At 50.3% G+C, this 20,143-nt stretch overlaps 1 protein-coding gene across 1 annotated transcript; it reads left to right on the top strand.

Moving 5' to 3' along the window:
- The first annotated feature begins 439 nt into the window (after positions 1-439).
- On the top strand, positions 440-10,472 carry LOC136550040 (homeobox-leucine zipper protein ROC6-like). The gene is given in 11 exon segments (XM_066541474.1): positions 440-870; positions 960-1,210; positions 1,307-1,424; positions 1,549-1,899; positions 1,901-2,093; positions 2,096-2,274; positions 2,383-2,484; positions 2,652-2,912; positions 4,541-4,715; positions 4,800-5,224; positions 9,584-10,472. Coding segments are annotated over 11 exon segments (2,613 nt in total). The 5' UTR covers positions 440-705; the 3' UTR covers positions 9,977-10,472.
- The last annotated feature ends 9,671 nt before the right edge of the window (positions 10,473-20,143 follow it).

The raw sequence follows: 20,143 nt of genomic DNA, 5'->3' as shown, positions 1-20,143 counted from the left end.
TGCACGACGCCGCCGCCGTCTCTTTTATCTGCCCCACGAGGCCAGAGCGCTAGCTGCTGCCGGCGCCCTCGTAGACTCGCTCCACATGCCCCCCGCTTTATCTACCTCTCCCTCTCGTAGCCATAGCCTCTCGAGCTCTCGGACATCTCTCCTCGCCCATTCTTCCTCTTCGTCCTTCCCAATTACTCGTCTCGTCTGCTCTCGTCTTCTTAACTAGCTCGCTCGCCAGGCCGGCAAGCCACATGCTGCATGTGGCGGAGTGGAAGTAGCTGCTGCGTCTTCCTGGCCTGACGAGGGTTTCGGCGGATTCGTCAGGGGTCGCCATCGCCGCCGTTGTGACGGCGGCGGCGGAGTTTGGCATCGAGTTCTTCAGAGCTACGCCTATTTTTAGGTGGACGCGTCTCGCGTTCCTTCTGCCCAACCCTCGAGTTTCTTCTTTCCATTCATGTCCGTCCTCCATGACGGACGTTCTCGTTCCATGATGATTCCCTTCCATATTTGCTCCAGCCAGGCCATCGGCGGCTGCGTGGCTGCGCTCCTGCTATTTTAATGCGTGCCTTCTTTCCCTCTCACCTCATAAAAAATTTAATAATTCCTTGGGATCTGAGGGGATCCGCGCGGGGTTGGTAGGATCGTGGGCAGAGATTTTAGCCAGGAGTGGAGGAGAAAAACCAGTCTTTTGCTGTGACTTCCAGTCCGCTCTTGATGAGCTTCGGTGGCATGTTCGATGGCGCCGCCGGCTCCGGCGTCTTCTCCTACGACGCTACGGGCGGCGGCGGCACGGGCATGCACAACCCCAGCCGCCTCATCCCCGTCCCGCCCCTGCCGAAACCCGGCGGATTGGGCGCCACCGGCCTCTCCCTCGGCCTGGTAGACTCACTACGACGATGGCTTCTCTGAAATTTCTGATTCTTTCTTGTGCTCATGTGTCTGACAGGACTGATTTTTTGTTGTTCTAGCAAACGAACATGGAAGGGGGGCAGCTGGGCGACTTGAGTTGTATGGGCTTGATTGGCAGCAGAGGGAGCGGGAGCGGAGGCGACGGCGACTCGCTGGGCCGCGCCCGGGAGGACGAGAACGACAGCCGGTCAGGCAGCGACAACGTCGACGGCGCCTCCGGTGACGAGCTCGACCCGGACAACAGTAACCCGCGCAAGAAGAAGAAGCGATACCACCGCCACACACCGCAGCAAATCCAAGAACTCGAAGCGTATGTCGCCTATATTATCACAGGCCAGACGCCAGACCATGGAAGAAATCTTTTTCACGAGTTTTTAGACCTAACAATTAGCATATGCACACGCAGTGTGTTCAAGGAGTGCCCCCACCCCGACGAGAAGCAAAGGATGGAGCTCAGCAAGCGGCTCAACCTAGAGAGCCGCCAGGTCAAGTTCTGGTTCCAGAACCGCCGCACGCAGATGAAGGTTCGGAGCGCGAATATAATCAGTCAATCAAACCATGGACGACCTACATGTGTCGTGTCGGACTGCGTCTGCCTGTGTGATGACTGACAATTTCATGTCTTGTGTGCATCGTCGTGATGAGCAGACGCAGATCGAGCGGCACGAGAACGCGCTGCTGAGGCAGGAGAACGACAAGCTGCGGGCGGAGAACATGACGATCCGGGAGGCGATGCGCAACCCAATCTGCGCCAACTGCGGCGGCGCGGCCGTGCTCGGGGAGGTGTCGCTGGAGGAGCAGCACCTCCGCATAGATAACGCGCGGCTCAAGGACGAGCTGGACCGCGTCTGCGCCCTCGCCGGCAAGTTCCTCGGCCGCCCAATCTCCTCCGGTAGCTCCATGTCGGCCCTGCAAGGGTGCTCCGGCCTCGAGCTCGGCGTCGGCACCAACGGCGGCTTCGGGCTCGGCCCCCTCGACGCGTCCGCTCTGCAGCCCCTCCCCGGACCTAATGGGCGCCGGCGGCCTGCCGGGCGGCCCCGTGGGTTCGGCGGCGGCCATGCGCCTGACCGTGGGCATCGGCGCCCTCGACGGCGCGATGCACGGGGCGGCCGACGGCATCGACCGCACCGTCCTCCTCGAGCTGGGGCTCGCCGCAATGGAGGAGCTCATGAAAGTGGCGCAGATGGACGAGCCCTCTGGCTCCGCAGCCCGGACGGCGGCGGCAGCCTGGAGACGCTCAACTTCGACGAGTACCACCGCGCGTTCGCCAGGGTGTTCGGGCCGAGCCCCGCCGGCTACGTCTCCGAGGCTACCCGCGAGGCCGGCATCGCCATAACCAGCAGCGTGGACCTCGTAGACAGCCTCATGGACGCGGTACGCAACCAGCTGATCGAGAGCCATGTGTTCCATGTTAATGGCCTATACTATACGTACGTGTCGTTGCCGCTGGCGCGATGACATATATCGACATGTTTCGTGCAGGCTCGGTGGTCGGAGATGTTCCCGTGCATCGTGGCGAGGGCAAGCACGACGGACATCATCTCGAGCGGCATGGGCGGCACGCGGAGCGGGTCAATCCAGCTGGTGAGTCATCCCATTCGTCGCCCACACGTACCACGCACTCTCGTCACGCAATGCCGCCATGCTCTCGCACGCACACGCCTATACTAGTAATCTATACGGCTGCTCATCAATCGCGTACGCGACGTGACGACGTACGTATACGTGCTTTCTGGGATCGATGCATGCAGATGCACGCGGAGCTGCAGGTGCTGTCCCCGCTGGTGCCGATCCGTGAGGTGGTCTTCCTTCGGTTCTGCAAGCAGCACGCCGAGGGGCTGTGGGCCGTGGTCGACGTCTCGGTGGACGCCATCCTCCGCCCCGACGGCGGCAACCACCACAGCCGCCACCACCACCACGCGCAGAACGGCGGCGGCGCCGCCGGGTACATGGGCTGCCGCCTGCTCCCCACCGGCTGCATCGTGCAGGACATGAACAACGGCTACTCCAAGGTACGTACCCCGGCCCGGCCGTTACCATGGTTGTGCTCCACCGCCGTCCGATTCGACTGTCGTCATAAAACCGCACGGCGCAGCGGCATGTGGCGGCTACAGTGCGCGAGTTCTGCCCCGACGCGTGCGCGTCGTGGGCGAGCGAGCGAGTCTGCGAGTGAGTGAATGAATGAATCCAAGGCCGGCCGCGCGGCGCCACTGCTGCGCCCTGCGCACGCACCAATCGATGCTCCCAGGAGCGGCAAGTCAGCCCTCGTTTAGTTCAGCGCGGAATCGGCGCCGCCGGAGTTACTGTAGCCACAGTGGCTTCCAAACGTTGACTAATTAGGCTCAAAACGTTCGTCTCGTAAAGTACAACAAAACTGTTCAATTAGTTTTTGATTTCATCAACATTTAGTACTCCATGCATGTACCGCAAGTTTGATGTGACGGGGAATCTTCTTTTTGCATAGTGCCAAATTCTGGAAATTGGGGAACTAAACACCCCCTCAATGCTCTCGTAGCCAGGGCCCAGGGCGCAGGGCGCAGGGCGCCGAGACGTGTGCGAGATCAGTTTGGTCTCCGTGCCGTCTGCGGAGGCTCAGACGCGGTGGCCGCCGGCTGACCCGCAGCGAGCTTGACCTGTAGCATGGGCATCTATCTAGCCTAGGGTATCACATGATTTTTCTTTAACCAGTTTTGAAACATTTCGATGCTTCCGCTACCGTACGTGCGCCGGGAAATGCTGTCTCGGGCCGGCCGCCGCATGGTCTCGTAGATCCAGTTTTTTAGGGCATATCATCATGCTGTTTTCTCGTCGTCACTGACGAGTGCCGAGCTTGTGAGTGCACGAATGCGACCTGTAATGTAGTGGGGTCGATAGAATCCAAACCTCTCATGACCCATGAACATGTCTCGGTTGTAGATCTTGTTTATTTGCTGTGCATTAACATCGGCCTGTTCGGCTGGGGCTGAAACGATCACGATCATGGATTATTACTGCTGGCTGGTTTGGTCTGAGAAAAAAATACTGTTCTGGCTGAAAATTTACGATCGTTTACGATCAAGCGAACAGGCTGAATATCGTTTCCTCGCTTTCCTGCAGTCTGGTGCAGTAGTCAGCCTGTTCGTTTGGCTGTGGCTTGTCGTACGATCGTAAATTTTCAGCCAGAATAATATTTTTCTCTCACACAAACCAGTCAGCAGTACTTCTTTACGAACCAGCCAACCGAATAGGCTGAGTGCTTCTGTATTGGGTATGTATTGGGTACTAGCTAGGGTTCTGCACTTTGCAGTGGTCAAACTGGGTTTCTTCTGAACCCTGAACTTCTGACTCCTGAGTCCTGAGGCCGATCGATGCTTGTTTAGATGACGACGACAGACACGCAGCATCCTGTTGCGGTGCATTCGTACCGCGTTGCTAGCTTGTCCCCTTGCAAAATGGCGTACGTGTACGCCCTTCGATCGATCTTATCGTTGCCATTTCTTGCGCGTCTTTACCTTCCGTCCGTGGCCAGCGGCACAAGCCCTTTTACCTGCTTCCGCCATTACTGCGCTGTCGCGGCGGCAAGCGGCCATGGCCAAGTGACGGCACGCTGGGAGCGACTACCCGTGCTAACGCTGCTCTATACTGTGCGTGCTTTCCACAGGTCACGTGGGTTGTTCACGCGGAGTACGACGACGCGGTGGTGCACCAGCTCTACCGCCCGCTGCTCCAATCCGGCCAGGCCCTTGGCGCGCGCCGCTGGCTCGCCTCGCTCCAGCGCCAGTGCCAGTACCTTGCCATCCTCTGCTCCAACTCTCTCCCTGCTCGCGACCACGCCAGTGAGTAACTTTCTACTGCTCCCTTCATCGACCACGCCGGTGATGGTTAACAATGGCGACGGCGGTGAACATGTATGGATGCAGCGATCACGCCGGTGGGGCGGAGGAGCATGCTGAAGCTGGCGCAGCGGATGACGGACAACTTCTGCGCGGGCGTGTGTGCTTCGGCGGCGCAGAAGTGGCGGCGCCTGGACGAGTGGCGCGGTGGCGGTGAGGGAGGAGGAAGCGCCTGGACCGGCGGCGGCACCGCGGGCGAGGGTGAGGAGAAGGTGCGCATGATGGCGCGGCAGAGCGTGGGCGCGCCCGGGGAGCCCCCCGGCGTGGTGCTGAGCGCCACCACGTCCGTGCGGCTGCCCGCCACGCCCCCGCAGCGCATCTTCGACTACCTCCGCGACGAGCAGCGCCGCGGCGAGTGGGACATCCTAGCCAACGGTGAGGCCATGCAGGAGATGGACCACATCGCCAAGGGCCAGCACCACGGCAACGCTGTCTCCCTCCTCCGTCCAAATGTAAGTACTTGTCTCCTTACTTTTCACTGCCATTTTTACCATTGCGATTCCCTCGACTTTTGGTACCACATTGAAATGCAATACTGTGATACTGTCTTCTCACCAAGTATGGTACAGTACCATGGCGCCGGATTTGTGGGTACATATGCATGCATTGCAATATTGCATGGGTTGGGGGGACTCATGAGTCATGACATAAAGAAGAGGACAAACCAGAAAAAGGTTAAATACCGGCAGCTTACCAGAAACTGGGGCAAGGTTGACATTTGTGAGAGAAAGCTCCTGTCAGCTTTTCTGTGTGTGTTTGGAAGCAGGCGTGGCCGCCCTAGTCCTTGTGCTTACAAAAGCCTTATCTTCCCTCTGAACTACAGTACTTGTCAGTAAAAAAAAATACAATTCTAGTTTTAAAATAAATCAAATTTTAAGTTTTAATCAATTTTAGAAAACAGTATCGGTTTTGTATATCCAAATAGGTTTAATATAGAAGGATATTCTATGATTTTAATTTTTTTTTATATAAATTTGGTCGAGCTTGAAAATTGTTTGACTCTTAAAAAAAAATTAGGGCCGAGCAAGTAATTTCTTGAAAACCGGCTCTTTGCCTAGTGGTTTTATGTTTGCCAAGTGCATTCCCTCAGACACTCGCCAAACAAGCTATTTATCAAGTGTTACAAAAAAAAACATACTCGGCAAAATAATGGCACTCAGCAAACAAACTCTTTGCCGAGTGTTGAAACAAAAACACTCGGCAAACTAGAAAAAAACACTCGGCAAAACAGGGACACTCGGCAACAAACCGTCACGTGGACATCCGTCAGTTAGTGTGCCGGCTATTAGGAGTTTGCCGAGTGTCCGTTAGTGGCACACGGCAAAGAAATAAGTTTGCGGAGTGTTTTTTTTTTGCACTCGGCAAAGAACTTAGTTTGTCGAGTGTTTTTTTGGCACTCGGCAAATAAATAAGTTTTTTTCTCTCTTCCGACCTTGAAACTTTTTCTACTCTCCACATACAACATGTGGTACTCCATATTAAAATTTGATATATTTCTGGATCTGTTTGCTATATTTAATTAATTTATTGCATTTCAAGGATTTTTTTTGGTATAAGTCAAATTTGAACTTCAAGTGATTCAAATAATAGAATAAAATGAGTAGAAAAATGATATTCATGTTATTGAGTCCAGTGTGAGGCCTTACCCGAGAAATGAAAAGAAATTTTGAACATCTTGTTCAGGAAACACAACCACGATCGTGTGACCGAATGATTTTTAAATTCTAAAAAAGCAAATAAAGTCTGAAAATCATGAGATTTGTCAAGATCTCATGATATCATACGTTGAGGCTGTGGTAAAAAAAATTGAGAAGGTTTCGCATAATTTTTCACGTACGGTGCTTATAGACTGAAGCATCTCATAAAGAAGAATCGTAGCGTTGAGAAGGATTCGGTAAGACTTGGAGTCAAAGTGATGGTCCAATTGGGGTTTGGCTTCAAAACTTTTTGTATAGGCAATAGAGAACATAGATTGTTTGATGTGAAATTTTGGTAATTTTTTGGATCCGTTTGATAATTTTAATTTATTAAGTGCAATTATAGAATTTTAATTGATATAAATTAAATTTGAGATGTAACTGCATAAAATAATAGAATAATATTCCTAGAAAAATCATATATATATATATATATATATATATATATATATATATATAGGGAGAGGCTATTCAGTAGTCAGCTACAAAATAAGTTATTCTGTAGCCACCTCCATTTACCATAATTTTATATACTAATTACGATAATGTCAATATATATTTACTATAGTTGGGTTACTATAACACATAGGGATATTTACCATAACGTTATAGTAAACCACTTAGTAAGGAGTTACTATAATCTCATAAATTAACATAGTAATTATAGTAACTCAAGGTGGCTACAGAATAAGTTATTTTGTAGCCAGCTATAGAGTAGTTGTTCTATATATATATATATATATATATATATATATATCATTGAGTCAATTTGACAAGGTATTTTCAAAATACATCGGAACAAATTGAGAAAAACGCGGCCTGAAAAAGGAGAAGGAAAATAAAAAAAGGTTTGCCAAGTGCCATTATGTGGCACTCGACAAAAGCTAGCGTTTGCCGAGTGCCAGACCTAGGGCACTCGGCAAACCCCCTCACTGGCCCCCACACACGCACAGTAGTTTAGGGTTTGAAAATGAAAAAAAAACAAAATGTGTTTGCCGAGTGCTAGATCATGGGCACTCGACAAACCTCCTGATAACCACCCCTGGCGGTCTCACCCAAACGAACACACGCACACACACAGTCACCGCACGCACACACACCACATCCCGCCGCCGCCCCCTGCCCCCGGCGTCCGTGAAAAACCACATTATGGAAAAGAAGGAAAATAAAAAATAGGTTTGCTGAGTGCCCCTTATCTGGCACTCGGCAAATCTGTGGTTTGCCGAGTGTCATATCTGGGACACTTAGCAAACCCCTAACCACGTTAGCGATCCGTGTCTCCAAAATGGAGCTCTCCCCATTGGCCCAAACTCCTCTCCATGGAGCCCTCGCCTCTTTATCCCCTTCCCTCTCCCCCTCTGTCTCCTTATCCATTCCGACGGCCATGGCGGGCGGGATGGCGCGACACTCTGGCGGTCGTGGCGGGCGGCGCGGCAAGGGGCAGCGCGGGCGGCCGTGACGGGCAGCGCGGGCGACAGGCATCCGACTGCGACGCTGCGGGCCGGGCTTTTTTTCACAAAATATCTGCCGAGTGTCGGGGCCTAGACACTCAGCAAAGACAAGCATATTTGCCGAGTGTCAGGGCCGGGGCACTCGGCAACAAGGTCATGTTTGCCGAGTGCCGAGGCCGTTAGACACTTGGCAAACACGCCGTGACCATCTTCGCGCCGTCACGTTACTTTTTTTTACCGAGCGTTGGTTTCAGCACTCATTGAGTCAATTTGACAAGGTATTTTCAAAATACATCGGAACAAATTGAGAAAAACACGGCCTGAAAAAGGAGAAGGAAAATAAAAAAAAAGGTTTGCCAAGTGCCATTATGTGGCACTCGACAAAAGCTAGCGTTTGCCGAGTGCCAGACCTAGGGCACTCGGCAAACCCCCTCACTGGCCCCACACACGCACAGTAGTTTAGGGTTTGAAAATGAAAAAAAAACAAAATGTGTTTGCCGAGTGCTAGATCATGGGCACTCGACAAACCTCCTGATAACCACCCCTGGCCGGTCTCACCCAAACGAACACACGCACACACACAGTCACCGCACGCACACACACACATCCCGCCGCCGCCCCCTGCCCCCGGCGTCCGTGAAAAACCACATTATGAAAAGAAGGAAAATAAAAAAATAGGTTTGCTGAGTGCCCCTTATCTGGCACTCGGCAAATCTGTGGTTTGCCGAGTGTCATATCTGGGACACTCAGCAAACCCCTAACCACGTTAGCGATCCGTGTCTCCAAAATGGAGCTCTCCCATTGGCCCAAACTCCTCTCCATGGATCCCTCGCCTCTTTATCCCTTCCCTCCCCCCCTCTGTCTCCTTATCCATTCCGACGGCCGTGGCGGGCGGGATGGCGCGACACTCTAGCGGTCATGGCGGGCGGCGCGGCAGGGGCAGCGCGGGCGACAGGCATCCGACGGCGACGCTGCGGGCCGGGCTTTTTTTCACAAAAATATCTGCCGAGTGTCGGGGCCTAGACACTCGGCAAAGACAAGCATATTTGCCGAGTGTCAGGGCCGGGGCACTCGGCAAACAAGGTCATGTTTGCCGAGTGCCGAGGCCGTTAGACACTTGGCAAACACGCCGTGACCATCTTCGCGCCGTCACGTTACTTTTTTTTGCCGAGCGTTGGTTTCAGCACTCGGCAACGTCTTTGCCGAGTGCCCGATAAAAAAACACTCGGTAAATAAACTTTTGCCGTAACTGTGTACGCCGAGTGCCGTTTGCCGAGTGTAACACTCGGTAAAGCCTTTACCAAGTGTTTTTTTTTGACTTTGACGTGTGCTGTGGACACACGGCAAACCTGGCCATTCCGGTAGTGTCCGTCCGCTTTGTTTTTTTGAGGCGCATCAAGTTCTGATTGATATAATCTCAGATTCACGAGCTGTGTTTTATCCTTCCAATGCTGATTACATACATATGTTTTTACCCCAACTGATGTTGATTTTACTATTGCAATGTTGAATTTCCAATCAGATACTGTGCCCTTATTACCAAATTCATAATGCAATTTTGGTGCACATTTTTTTAGTTCAAAAGTCAAATCCGTTTGCTCTCTTCTGTATCTGATGCATTTCACAACTCTCTTACATATACACTCATTTTGAGATGTTGCAGGCAACAAGTGGCAACCAAAACAATATGCTCATCTTACAAGAGACCTGCACCGACCCATCCGGCTCTCTGGTGGTGTATGCCCCGGTGGACGTGCAGTCCATGCACGTCGTCATGAACGGTGGCGACTCCGCATACGTCTCTCTCCTCCCCTCCGGGTTCGCCATCCTCCCGGACGGCCATTGCCCGTCGTCAAACCCTGCCCAGAGTTCACCAAACTGCGGCGGCGGCGGCAGCAGCACCGGGTCTCTGGTCACGGTGGCATTCCAGATCCTGGTGAACAACCTGCCCACCGCGAAGCTCACCGTGGAGTCGGTGGAGACCGTCAGCAACCTGCTCTCCTGCACCATCCAGAAAATCAAGTCTGCGCTCCAGGCCAGCATTGTCACGCCCTAGCGGGCATTTGACATGGATTCCGGCCACCGATTCTCACAGAAGGACGGAGCCGGATGCCATGTCAAATGCTTAGCTCGAGGCCACTGATGGCAGATGCTAAACAAGGTTGCATTGAGCTCGTCGCTTCAGAGCATGCAAGGGAACCGGTGCTTGAGAGGCAGTGAAAGAAAAAAAGGGTATTAAAATAAATTATATAGTGTGGAGTATATGTTGCATAGAGCAATATATGGGGTGAGGCACACATTTGGATTAAGTCAAGAACGAACCGTGCGCTAGGCTTGAATTGCTTGAGCAAACATGTTTTACAATTGCTCAAGCTTGATATGCTCATGTGGTGGTTCGGGTATTGACTTAAATCTCTGGAAAAGAAAGTGAAACCCCTAGGGCTTCTCCTATATATATATGTAGCAGTTTGTTTTAACCATTTTGTGAAGAGTTTTTTTTATTTCTCTAATATAGGGAAATATAGAGAGATGAGAGATACGCATGCCCCTAAGATATATGTCTTTGTGTTTGTATCGTTTGTGTAGTGTTAATTCGTTTGAGTTGATATGACAAATACGCTTTGTTTTGTGTGTTCTCAGGTATATAAAAATGTTCTAGTGTTTAGCTCATTAAATATCAAGCAATGTTTTTGAATAGAGGATACAGACCAGCATACAAATATAGGTTTGCCATCTCATTTCTTTAGGAAAACTAACTTCATATTTGTATGTCGGTATGCTATATATCTTACCAACATGTTCACCATCACCCTTGTGCCTAGGAAAAAATAACCTTGACCGCCTATCCCAATTATTGCGACATCACCACAACTAAACCCTGTGAACCTATCTTCTAGAGATTGGAGTATGGACCAAGTGCGGAGCCAATAGATAATTAAATAAATAACATGTACATGAAAATATATTCTTTTAGGAAACAACTCAGTGTCATTTATATATTTAACCATAAAGACCAAGAAGTAGCGCACCGTCCCTAGCAAAGCTAATAGCTTCGTATCGTTGCCAGTACCTTGTAACCAGTTTCCGAACATATGTGGTACAATATAGGGCTTGCTAATCTAGTAGCCACCTTGGTAATAGCTCAGATCGAACATACGAACCGATAGACAAAAACAAGTGCCTAATTATCTAACATTTGTGACAAAAGCAACATACCTGCTATCGCGCCAATTGTGTTTTGCAATGTCGCACATATCCTAGGTCAAAATAATGTATCAACGTAGGTATGTGTCGGGGTCCAGATACCCCGAGTATCTCAGGACACCGATTAGTTAGCATCCTGAGCGGCCCAACCAGCAGAAGCCCAGCAACCATGGCCCATTTGAGCCATGCGGGTCTTGGGCCACATGCTAAGACGAGCTGGGTCCAGCCATGACCTTTCCCTCCTCCTTCCGCTACACACCACACAGTCACACTTGACCTCTCCCTCATCTCGACCCCCGGGGAGAGATAAGGAGAGATCGGATGCGGTCAGGTACGCCTGCCCTGACAGAGAACAGGCACGCTCCGCTCACTCCGTCAGGACTGAAAGGACAACCATGTCGGAGGCAGACGCCTTCCCTGCACACCCCTGCACAGACAAGACAACACCGCCAGGCGGTGACGACCGGTATGACATTCCGCCGTCCAAATCCAACCCCCACAAGATGGGTGTACGACCCCACCCGCTACGGGATGGAGCGCATGACCTCGACCTTGACTTTCAAGGCCGACCAAGCCACCGGGGACCTCGACCTCGCAGTCTAGGGTCGAGGCCACCGGTAACATGACCAGCAAAGGCGACCGACGACCCGGGATCGGCCACCTGCTCCCGCACTGTTGCCACGACGCCACCAGGAGAACAAGAGATGATGACGAAGGCCACGACAAGACCACGTCGCGCAGGACAGTTGGTGAACGACCACCATGCCAACAGTGCCGTCACGACCGGCACTGTATCATCACGCCACGCCACGTCGCGACGTGGGAGCAAGACCACGACGATGACCATACCAGAACGTGCGCTAACGCCAGGACAAGACAGACTTACTTGCAAGCCAAGTTTACTCGCTTCTCCCTCCCTCAAGCTCGCGACTACTCGGTCGGGAGAACCTCTCTCTATATGTAACCTGGCCCCTGAATTCTATATGAGGGTGGCCAGGCCTCCCATCCATGGGGACGAACTTTTGAGACTTCATTCGGGTATTCGTTCACCTCACTCCTCCTACCTCTTTCCCTTAGCTTACATACCCCATTGTAAGAACTTCAGAGCATTCAATCAAGGAACAAGAACTCGAACCATCTCTGAGACTGGATGTAGGGCTCCGGCCTGAACCAGCATAATTTCTTGTTTCTTTGAGTGCTACCATCGTCTCCTTAGAGCAGCTTGACACACATTTAAATTCATTAGTTGGTTGACAAAACGCTAACAGTATGATATAAAAAATCTAGATTTTTAAAGAGGCTTTTAGTTTCTGGTTTACACAAGCATTTCTTGACATTAGGGATATCAATATTGATTGGAGCCAAATAATATGATTTCATCTAGAATTGGCCATTTGGATGTAAATGCTAGTGGAATACATCATGTTCTTCAAGGGATTCTTTAGATTATGCATCATAATGAGGGTTCAATTATGTGTTAATTTAGAGGTTACTTTATATTATATCATATTATTATAGTAGGATAATTTTTTAGAAAATAAAATAGATCCATTGGCAATTATATTGTCAACGTTTTTAGAGTGTACAAAATTTATGATTAGATCTTCCTAGTTCTGTGGAAATTAGGCCTTGTTTAGTTCTAAAAAGTTTTCCCAAAAAGTGCTACAGTAGCCATCACATCGAATCTTGTGATACGTGCATGGAGCATTAAATGTAGAAAAAAAACTAATTGCACAGTTTGGTTGGAAATCGCGAGACGAATGTTTTGAGCCTAATTAGTCCATGATTAAATACTAATTGCCAAATAAAAACGAAAGTGCTACGGTAGCCTAAATTCCCAAATTTCACCCAACTAAACACAACCTTATATATGATTCATTTCTTATGTCTATAGTTTATACGTGGTGAAAAATTAACGTGGAGGTTTCGTTCTCAGCCACATCACTGTTTCGCCTTAGGCCAGTCTTAGTGCGGGAGTTTCATGACACAGTTATTGAGATTGCAACGTCAATTTCTATGTTGGTAACCTGTGACAACGGGTTTCATCTAGATAAAACTATCTCTGTCTCTCTTTTCATAATTAAGTAGTCAAGTCCTCAAATATGCTGGTGTGTCACGGTATTGGGTGCAAATAAAACTCAGATGAAACCCCACTAAAACTGGCCTCGCCGAGCTAGAAGTTAGAGCGATCAAGGCATTTGGTTCCACAAGTTTTTCTTACTGTAGCAAGGAAGGAAAATCGGCTCGCTCGGGCTGGCCAAGCTTTGCTTGCCGAGACAGACAGGGGCGAGGCTAGCTGGTAAGCTGGATGAAACCAAGGGCATGCCTGGTTTCTTGGTTAGGCGTTGTACTGCCTGGTTATGCTAGGATAGCAATTTGAATGTTTAGATGTCAAGCAAGTTATTCTCGAGGCTTGTGCTAGCAAGACTTGCCTTGCTACCTCATGAGAGCCAACTGGGGGCTCTCCTGAGCTAGCAAGCTCCTCGTCGCCAGCACCAAGCAATCTTTGCTAGAACAACCAAGCAGCCCCCAAGCGTGGACCGGAGGCTGGAGGACAGTAGTATCGGCATTCGGTTGGGCCCTGGGCACGGGTGTGCGTGGTTCCCGCCTTACCCGGCCGCGCAATAAAATCGGGGCAGGCAGCGGTCGCTACGGTGTCCTGCACTGCACTTGTGCCCGCCTCGCACAGCGTCAGCGGGTCACGGCGGTGCCGACTGCCGGGAGGGGCAGAGAGCGGGGGCCATTGTCGTCATTGTCACGGACTGCCACCCCAACCTCAGATCCGCTGCTCTGCATGCACCCCGCCCGGGCCTGCGCTGCACCGGTGAGGAAGGGACCGGATCCGCTCCCGAGCTGTTCAAGTCCATTCGAACAGGAACACGTACGGCAACTACTAGTCCTCCCGGTGCCGTACAAACCCATCAATAATGATTGGTGACAGTGACACCCCGGAAGGCCGGAAAGTCGGAAACTAGAGTAGACTAGATCACTTTTCTGGTACCGTGCACCAAAAAAAAGTTCAAATTCAGAAGCCGCTGAAGCGAAATTTCTCCGCGCACGAACGCATGCCTGGCTGTATCGCTGCGGGTACTACGACCACTACCAAATGATCGCGCCTGCAGATTCGCGGCTTGTGGCGGCCGGCCCCCTGCCACTTGCCGCGCGACACGCAAAAACTCCGCCGCCTCCTTCTCCGGTGTCAAATACTCCTACTACACTGTAGGCCCGTCCGGTGTCCATTCGTCTGGTAGGTATTCTATCGGTGTTCAGTGTTCACACCTCACACGCAGTGTCTTGCATTGCGCTCAAGTCTCAGAAGTCCTGTTACTCAACCAAATAAAAGAAAAAAAAGTCTCAAGGGTCCTTGTTCACGGGGCTGTAGCTGTTGCTGTGCACAGCCACAAGATCAACGCAACGTCAGGACTGGGGCCCGTTGGCGGTTTGACGGCAGGCCGTCCGGGGCCGGGCGTGGCAGAGGTTTCGTCAATCTTTCACATGCTGCATTGCATTTGAAAGAAAAATATTAAAAAAAAGGTTGCCAGAGAAAGAAAAGCTACGCTGCTGATGCAGTCAAAAAAAAAAAAGTGGAGGAAAAAGAGACGCTGGCAGTTATACCGACCTGTCGCCATCACGAGACTGCCTTGCCCCGTTGCCCTGCCCGTGCCCGGCCCGGCACAAGATCATGCTCGGCTGCTGCTCCGTTCGACGCCGCAGCGACGAGCCCAGCGAGTCAGAGGCCATGCCTGTGTGATTTTTTTTTAATTTTAATATTTTTTTTAAAACTAATTTTAAATCTAACGCTGTCTGTTTTTTTAACTAACACTTTTGGCCGTGCCCATTGCCCTGGCACGACCAAATGCTTGTGCCACGCCATGCATGGTGGTGCGGCCACGGGCTGACATGACGACGACCGGAATCGCGATGCTTGACGTGGCAGGGCTCTGCCGCGCCACCGATCTTGGCGCGGCAGTGCCACGCCACGGAGCATGGCGCGGCTGGGCCAAATAAATATCGCGAGCGAGCCCGCCCGCACCCCTGCCGCGCATCGTCCGCCGCCAGCCGCACAAGCCCCGCCACCGCGCCGCGCTCGCCGCCAGCGCTCGCGCCCACCCATGCCGCGCCCGGCCACTCCCGCCGCGCAGCGCCCGCGCCGGCCGCGCCACGAACGCCAGCGCGTCAAGGACGCCCGCTCCTAAGGTACCTCCCTCTCGATTTCATGTTATTTTGATTATTATTGTTTTAGGATAATTAGTAATTTAGGATAGTTAGTTATTTATGATAGTTAGTAATTTAGGAAAGTTATGGTTTTATGATTGTTATTGATTTATGATAGTTTGTCAAATTTAGGATAGTTAGGTTAGTGAATTTGTTTGTGATTTACGTAGGTAGTTCTTAGGTTTGAGGTTGTGTGTTCTAGTATAGTTAGGATTTTGGGTTTAGGGATTGATTAGGTATTTATTATTTAGTTTATAGTTAGTTATTTAGTTAGGGATTTTTGGTATAGATACTAGTTTACAAATGTTGGTACTTACTGGTGCGTGATACGTCGATTTTGATGATTTCATAAGATTTCGTCAAATATTTATATTCCTAGTGAAGTTGTTTATGTTACTAGTGCGTGATATGTCTGTTAATATTACTTTGAATATATACATGTGCTTTCATATTATGTTCGTATTGCATAACAAGTAGTTTAAATTTTGCAATGCTACATAATGTTAATTTGAATTTTGTTAATTTGAATACTCTAACGCTTAGTTTATCAATTTGTAATAGGATGACTCCTCCCACGCAGCACCCGTTGTACCCCATTCTTGAGGTGGAGTACGACGACCAGCACCGAGCACACATCTTGAGTGACAACGACGCAGAGGTGGCATTGCCTACTTTGAGGCCCCGCACGCACACCAGGGTGCACCAGTGGGACGACCGTTATGCGCCGTACATACGGCGTGCCGGCTTCCTCGAGCTTATCCGTGTTGTCAACCATGGTCTTCCGCCCCTTGACCCAGCACTACTTACTACAGCTGTAGACAGGTGCGAGTGCATTCTTTGTACGTAAACTTTCTTGTAATAAATTTGAGCCAACTAATAGTCGTTCTATTCTTATAACAGGGGGAGGCCTGAGACCCACATGTTCCACCTACCTTGTGGAGGTAAACATAAACTAGTCCATTCTGAAATTATTTCTTTAGTATATATATGTTTGGAAAATGCACTAACTTTAACGTCTATTTATGTAGAAAGTGAAGAAGAGCTGCAGGAAGCTAGCTCAAAAGCTGAGCTGCATGGACACTCATGAGGAACCGCCACTCTCGGCGCGGTCGGGTGGCACGTCTTCAGCCTCTTTGAGGACACTAGCCGACTCTTCTCAGCCGATGACAGGTGCCACTTCCACGGTGCGTACGCCACCACATCATAGCGCTGGGAAGGACCCTGCAACCGAGGATGATGAGGACGACGATGAGGACGATGATGGCCTCCCGGGCTTCCATAGACAGCACGACCAGTGGGACGATTGGCCGCAGGACAAGATCAGCATGTCTCAGCTAGGTGGTGCCCCGCTTGGTACTCAAGGAGCCTCACAGATACTAACAAAGGTAGTTTCTTTAAATACGTAGGCTACATGAACGAACGATCATAAAGAATTCTAAGTAATCGTGCATATCATATACTTGTAGGGTATGAGCCGTACGCACCGACGACGCGACCACACCGACGTTGGCTACACTCCCAATGTGTTGCCAACAAATCTGAAGAGACATAGGCGTCTGAGGGATCCTTACACTCCTGGGTCTTAGTTTGTTAGGTCGAACTATTATTGGCGTCCGAAACTTACATGCTTAGTTGGTTATGTTATGTCGAACTTATATCAAACCAATGAAAATGTTATGTGCCAGCTTGTCAACTTGCGTACGGACTTCATTTATTTGCTTCATATTCGTTTCAATGCGTCGCGGCATCACTACATGCGAGATTAAGTAGCAACTAGTTCGGAAACCGGCAGTCCCATGGTATCTCGACGCCGGTGGCCGGCGTCTTGCGCGAGGGGTCGAGGAAGCCGGGGTCCATGGTCGCGTCGCCGCCAATCCTACAATATGGGGAAAAAAAGTCAAATAAATAAGTTCCCCTAAAAAAATATTCGTTTCAATCCGATCTAATTTTTCGTAATCGATTAGTTAACATGGTGGTTAACCGTATTATGAAAGACGGAAAAATATCATTGGCTTATCAAATTCTCTATTTGTCCGTGAAAAAAATTCAACAAAAGACAGAAACAAATCCACTATTGATTTTACGTCAAGCAATACTTAGAATAACTCCCACAATCGGCGCGACGCGTTCCAATTAAACCGTCCAGGTACCGCCGGGCGGGCAGCGGGCGTGGAGGCCAGACGGGCTTGCTACTCGAGCAGGCGGGACTGACCGCGGGTTTCATTCGGCTCTGCCGCGCCACGGATCAGGGCGCGGCAGACCCTGCCACGTCATCGGTCAGCGATTCCGATCGCCGCCACGTCAACCCTCTGCCGCGCCACCATGCATGACGCGACACAAGCATTTAGCCACGCCAGAGCAATAGGCGCGCCAAAAATATTAGTTTTTTTTTTAAACAGACAGTGTTAGATTTAAAATTAGTTTTTAAAAAGTGTTAAAATTAAAAAAAATTCTGCCTGTGTAGCCTGCCTGTAAGTACTCGTCAGTGCTTCAAGGCTGAACAGTTTGCGAGACTGCGCGATAGCGCCCTGTTCGACGTTTTATCCTTGGCGTAACCGCCTGTACGTGGACACGGCTTCGGCTTGGTACAGCAACCTGGGCGTACGTGTACACAGATCGATACAGCAGCTAGCATGACGAGTTGTGAAAAAAGCTGCATTCTGACGCCTGACGAAGTGCATTGCATGTATGCGCGACCTTATAACGTTCACGTGGGCCTGTTCCCAACCTACTACTACCAGTCTCGTATCTTTTCCTCCCTTCGTTGGCAGTAGTTGCAGATTTGCGCCTGCATAACCTTCAGTTCGACTATTTTTTTTCTAAATAAACTATCAACACGACTAATATTATTAGCAGAACGACAAAACCGCCATGACTCTCTTCCCATAATCCCATCTCTAACTCTAACGTTCAGCACTTTTCCTTTTGCAGTGTTCTTGAAGATTCATCCGTCGACCTCTCCTGATCCGGACGTTCACGTTCCCCTGACCCTGATGGCCTCCTCCTTGACCTCGGAACAAACTGTACCGTAGCATCCGCGTCAGCTTCCTGATCCCTCCCAGCTCGATCAGAGCCTGCGCGCGATCACATATTCATTTTCCATTTTACAGAAAAACAGCAGCCAAGAGAAGAGACTCAGTGTCAGTGCGCGCGAGGTTGTTGAGCCATTGCGCTCAGCAGAAAAGAGATCCAGTGATGCAACCTAATGCCATTGAATTGTTAGATTGATCTCCACCAATTGGTCCAATGGCCCTCAGATTCGCGTCCTGATCGAGGGGCGTCCAACCGCTTCATGGTTGGTGGACCTCCGTCGCATAGCGCCATAAAAAGGGAGGTGGGGGCCGGGGCACAAGGCACGAGAATCACCTGAGGCGCCAGACGCCCCACCTACAGTCCCTAAACCCTAAGCCGATCTAGTGAGGGGGCGTTGCCAGCGACGGAAAGACCGCCACCGGCCACCGCCACTGTGTCCGCGACTTCACCGCTGGACCTCACCGCGCCACCGACAAGCACCCCATGGCAAGCTTATCTTCTACGAAGGCGGCTGATGGTTTGCACCTCCGCAACTCTCTCTCTCTCTGTGTTTCTCGCACTAGCATGTTCTAGGGTTTGCTATTCAATAAGATGTCAGTATGTATGCTAGATCTATGACTAGATGATCATGTCAAGTCTAACAATGGTATCAATCGCCTAAGTAGGCGTAGATCTAGCTCATCGGGGTAGAAAACCGAGTAGAAGAGTAGAAGGAGGGGATTCGATATGAAGAAACGGATCGGACCCCAACCCGAAACCCTAACCCTAACCCTAAACCTAGAAGGGAAACGGACGGAGAGGTGGAGGAATCGGCTGAGCCGCGCTCGTCGCTGTGTGCGCGAGCACCAGCTGAGGGCGCCAGTACAAGCCCGCTCGACGGCGGCACGCTCACCCTCAGGCGAACGCGCGCGCTGGCGAGGGGGCTTGTGGCGGCACCAGCCTTCTCTTCTCCGGTAGCCTTGGGTCGTCGTTGCTGTAGCGCTTAGCACTAAGGAGAGGACAGGGAAGTAGACAGAAATGAGCTAGGGGTTCGTGCGACAGACGGCCCTGGGCGTTTTGATCCGCCGAGAACGACGGACAACCGTCCGATCGCGATGAACGGCTGAGAGCCATCGGGCCGGATACAGCCCTAACGGACGAGTGAAATCCCGACCCAGGCTCAGGTTGCGGCTTGGGTGCGGGGGAGCGCGGGCGCGAGCCGCCACCATAGGCCGAATTCTCTGCTGGGCCGCGACAATGCGCAGCGCGCAAGCAGTTTTGGCCCTAGTTGCACAGTAACTTTTTTGTTTTTGTTTTTTAATTTTCAGAAGCAAATTTTGATGATTTTTGACTAGTTTAAATCTCTGTTAAAATTTGAACCAATGGGATAATTTTTTTTAGAGAGTAGATGAATGCTTATAAAAAGTAGATAAAGAATTTTTCCATGTTTCCGCTGTAATGTTAAAGTTTATTGTCTTCTAATTAAATTCGAACCAAAGGAAGAATTTAATTTGAAGAGCAGTTAAATTTTATTCAGTAAATTATAATATTGTTATTTTTCTGACCATTATTGATAATAACAATATTATAATGATTATTCATAAGTTTTTTCATGTATTAGTTCTATTTCTGCCCAACGGTGATATAGAATTAGTGTATAAGAAAGTTGTATGTTTTAATTTTGACCAACGTTAAATTATGAGATGCAATTATTATGATATATTTTCTCACTATCTCTAACGGTGTTTTTCAGGACTCAACCCAATGGCATTTATCTCGCACATACCACCTC

The sequence above is a fragment of the Miscanthus floridulus genome, chromosome 4, assembly GCF_019320115.1.
Source record: "Miscanthus floridulus cultivar M001 chromosome 4, ASM1932011v1, whole genome shotgun sequence".
In the NCBI taxonomy this organism is placed as follows: domain Eukaryota; kingdom Viridiplantae; phylum Streptophyta; class Magnoliopsida; order Poales; family Poaceae; genus Miscanthus; species Miscanthus floridulus.
This window is presented reverse-complemented; position numbering and strand designations above follow the sequence as displayed.